Source organism: Myotis brandtii, unplaced genomic scaffold, assembly GCF_000412655.1.
Source record: "Myotis brandtii unplaced genomic scaffold, ASM41265v1 scaffold384, whole genome shotgun sequence".
NCBI classification, from domain to species: Eukaryota; Metazoa; Chordata; class Mammalia; order Chiroptera; family Vespertilionidae; genus Myotis; species Myotis brandtii.
Window position 1 is genome coordinate 2525149 of NW_005364745.1, and position 1848 is coordinate 2526996.

General features: G+C 49.3%; 1 protein-coding gene across 1 annotated transcript in view; it reads left to right on the forward strand.

Annotated features, from left to right (window-relative positions):
* The first annotated feature begins 823 nt into the window (after window positions 1–823).
* The window catches only part of RANBP3L (RAN binding protein 3-like), a 57059-nt gene continuing 56034 nt past the window's right edge, over window positions 824–1848 (forward strand). The window contains exon 1 of the mRNA XM_014544876.1: window positions 824–1511. Within this exon, the coding sequence (XP_014400362.1) occupies window positions 1421–1511 (91 nt within the window). The 5' untranslated portion in view covers window positions 824–1420. The remainder of the gene's footprint in view (window positions 1512–1848) is intronic.

Sequence of the window (1848 nt, forward strand, 5' to 3'; positions counted from 1 at the left end):
CCCCCCCCCCCAATCAGGCTAGGCGGCACATTTCTAGTTAGGCTAGGGTGTCACGTTCAGCACCAACTTCCAAAGATGCAGAGGAAACTGCAGGATCCAGACATGAAGGCTAAACAGTGCTGCCTTTCTCCTTTATTCCTGCCCACCACCTCCTTTCTGAATCTACAAAGAGCTGTGAATCTCGAAGGGCAGGGTCTACCAGCCTACATTAGAACTTCAGAGGTTGCAAGCTCCCAAGTTAAAGGAAAGGTGTTTGGGATTATTTTAAAACATTAATGAATCCGCTATTATTTCAATGAAATATGAACTACTTTTAGTATTTCAATGAGATATGCTTTTTCAGTGCGCACACACACAGCGCACGCGTGTGCACACACACACACACACACACAGAATTTCAATGAGATATGCTTTTTCAGTGCACACACACACACACACACACAGGAAACAGCTTTATCTTATGACCTAGAAGTACCAATAGAGAATCTTAGGGTGAACAGAGCTAGATTTCTGGAAAGATAATGTTTTGTGTGCTTATTTTTCTTCCAGAACTCCAAATAGTTACCTTGGCAGTTGGTCTGCTCTATGACTGCCCATCTCTGAAGACTGGAGGCTGTTTACAGAAACGGAGTCTCAGCAGTACATTTCCATGAGCTCATTATTAGTTCCCGTTCCACCCTTCAGATCTCGCATGTACAAACGAATCTCCAGGCCGCAGAAGCCCCTGCGTTGAGCTTTTGTTTTCATTCCAAACAAAGCGGCAGAAGTCAGGTATGTGAGTACTGTAATGTCAGGGCATCTTTTTAGAATCCCTGCTTCGGTCACTATTATTCACAGCAGCTCCACTGCCAGGTCTTGCCTGCGCCTTTATGCTAATCAGCCAGCCCACGGCTCCTCCTCCTCCCAGCCTCCCTTAAGAACCCTTCACTGTCTGCTGTCCCAGAGGGTAACTCCGACCAGGCTTAGAAATCACTTGACTTAACTCGGCTGCCCTTCTTTCTGCTTGTGTGTAATTACTCTCGCAGCCCTCTTAAATACGCGGGGCATTAGATTTCATGTCAGCAGCAGGAGTCCAAACGGCCCAGACTGTCATCTGTTGGAAATAGTGACTGTGTAGGCTTTGACACTTGAAGGGGGAAACTTTTCAATATGCTTTGAAATGAAAGAAGAATTTTGTGTTTTTATCCAAGTGCACCGGCATCTTTTTCTGTGGGGGCAGTCACAGCGGGGAATGCTAATTTTTGGATTCACGACCAGGAAACACTTGGGAATGTCTTAGAGAAGTAAATGGTTTACACGCAAGGACGGGATCCGCGCGTCCCTCTCTGCTTCGGGGTGACTTGTGAAGACACTGTGGGTGACTGGCCCAGGGAAGGAGATGCCCTAGAGACCCTGGAGCCGTAGTGATACCGCCGGGACCATGTCTGCTGTGCCAGGAGGAGGCGGCAGCCACCTGCTGCGCGGTTTGCACACCTGCAGACTGAGGCTCCTGGAGGGCCCGCAGCAGCGAGGTGAGTCCGGCAGGTTGATGCGTGGCGGATTCTGTGAGCTCCGGGCCATTGGATTCCTGAAAGGGGGCGGGGGAGGGGGGATTGGAGAAGTGCCTGGGAATCTCTGGTTGTAAAATGCTTGGCAATCTTGCATTTTTAAACCCTGAGAATAGTCCTAATAGTGATGCACAGGGTGGGTTAACCTGGACTCACTGTGGTGTTTAAGGGACTCTGGGAGACGATAGACGCGCACATTCCTTGGAGCTGTCATTCTGGAGCTCATGTGCCTAAACGTCTGGCCGCTGCCATTCTTCTGGAGTTTGCCCGATGTTGTGTAATTGAAAGCACCCATGGGGGC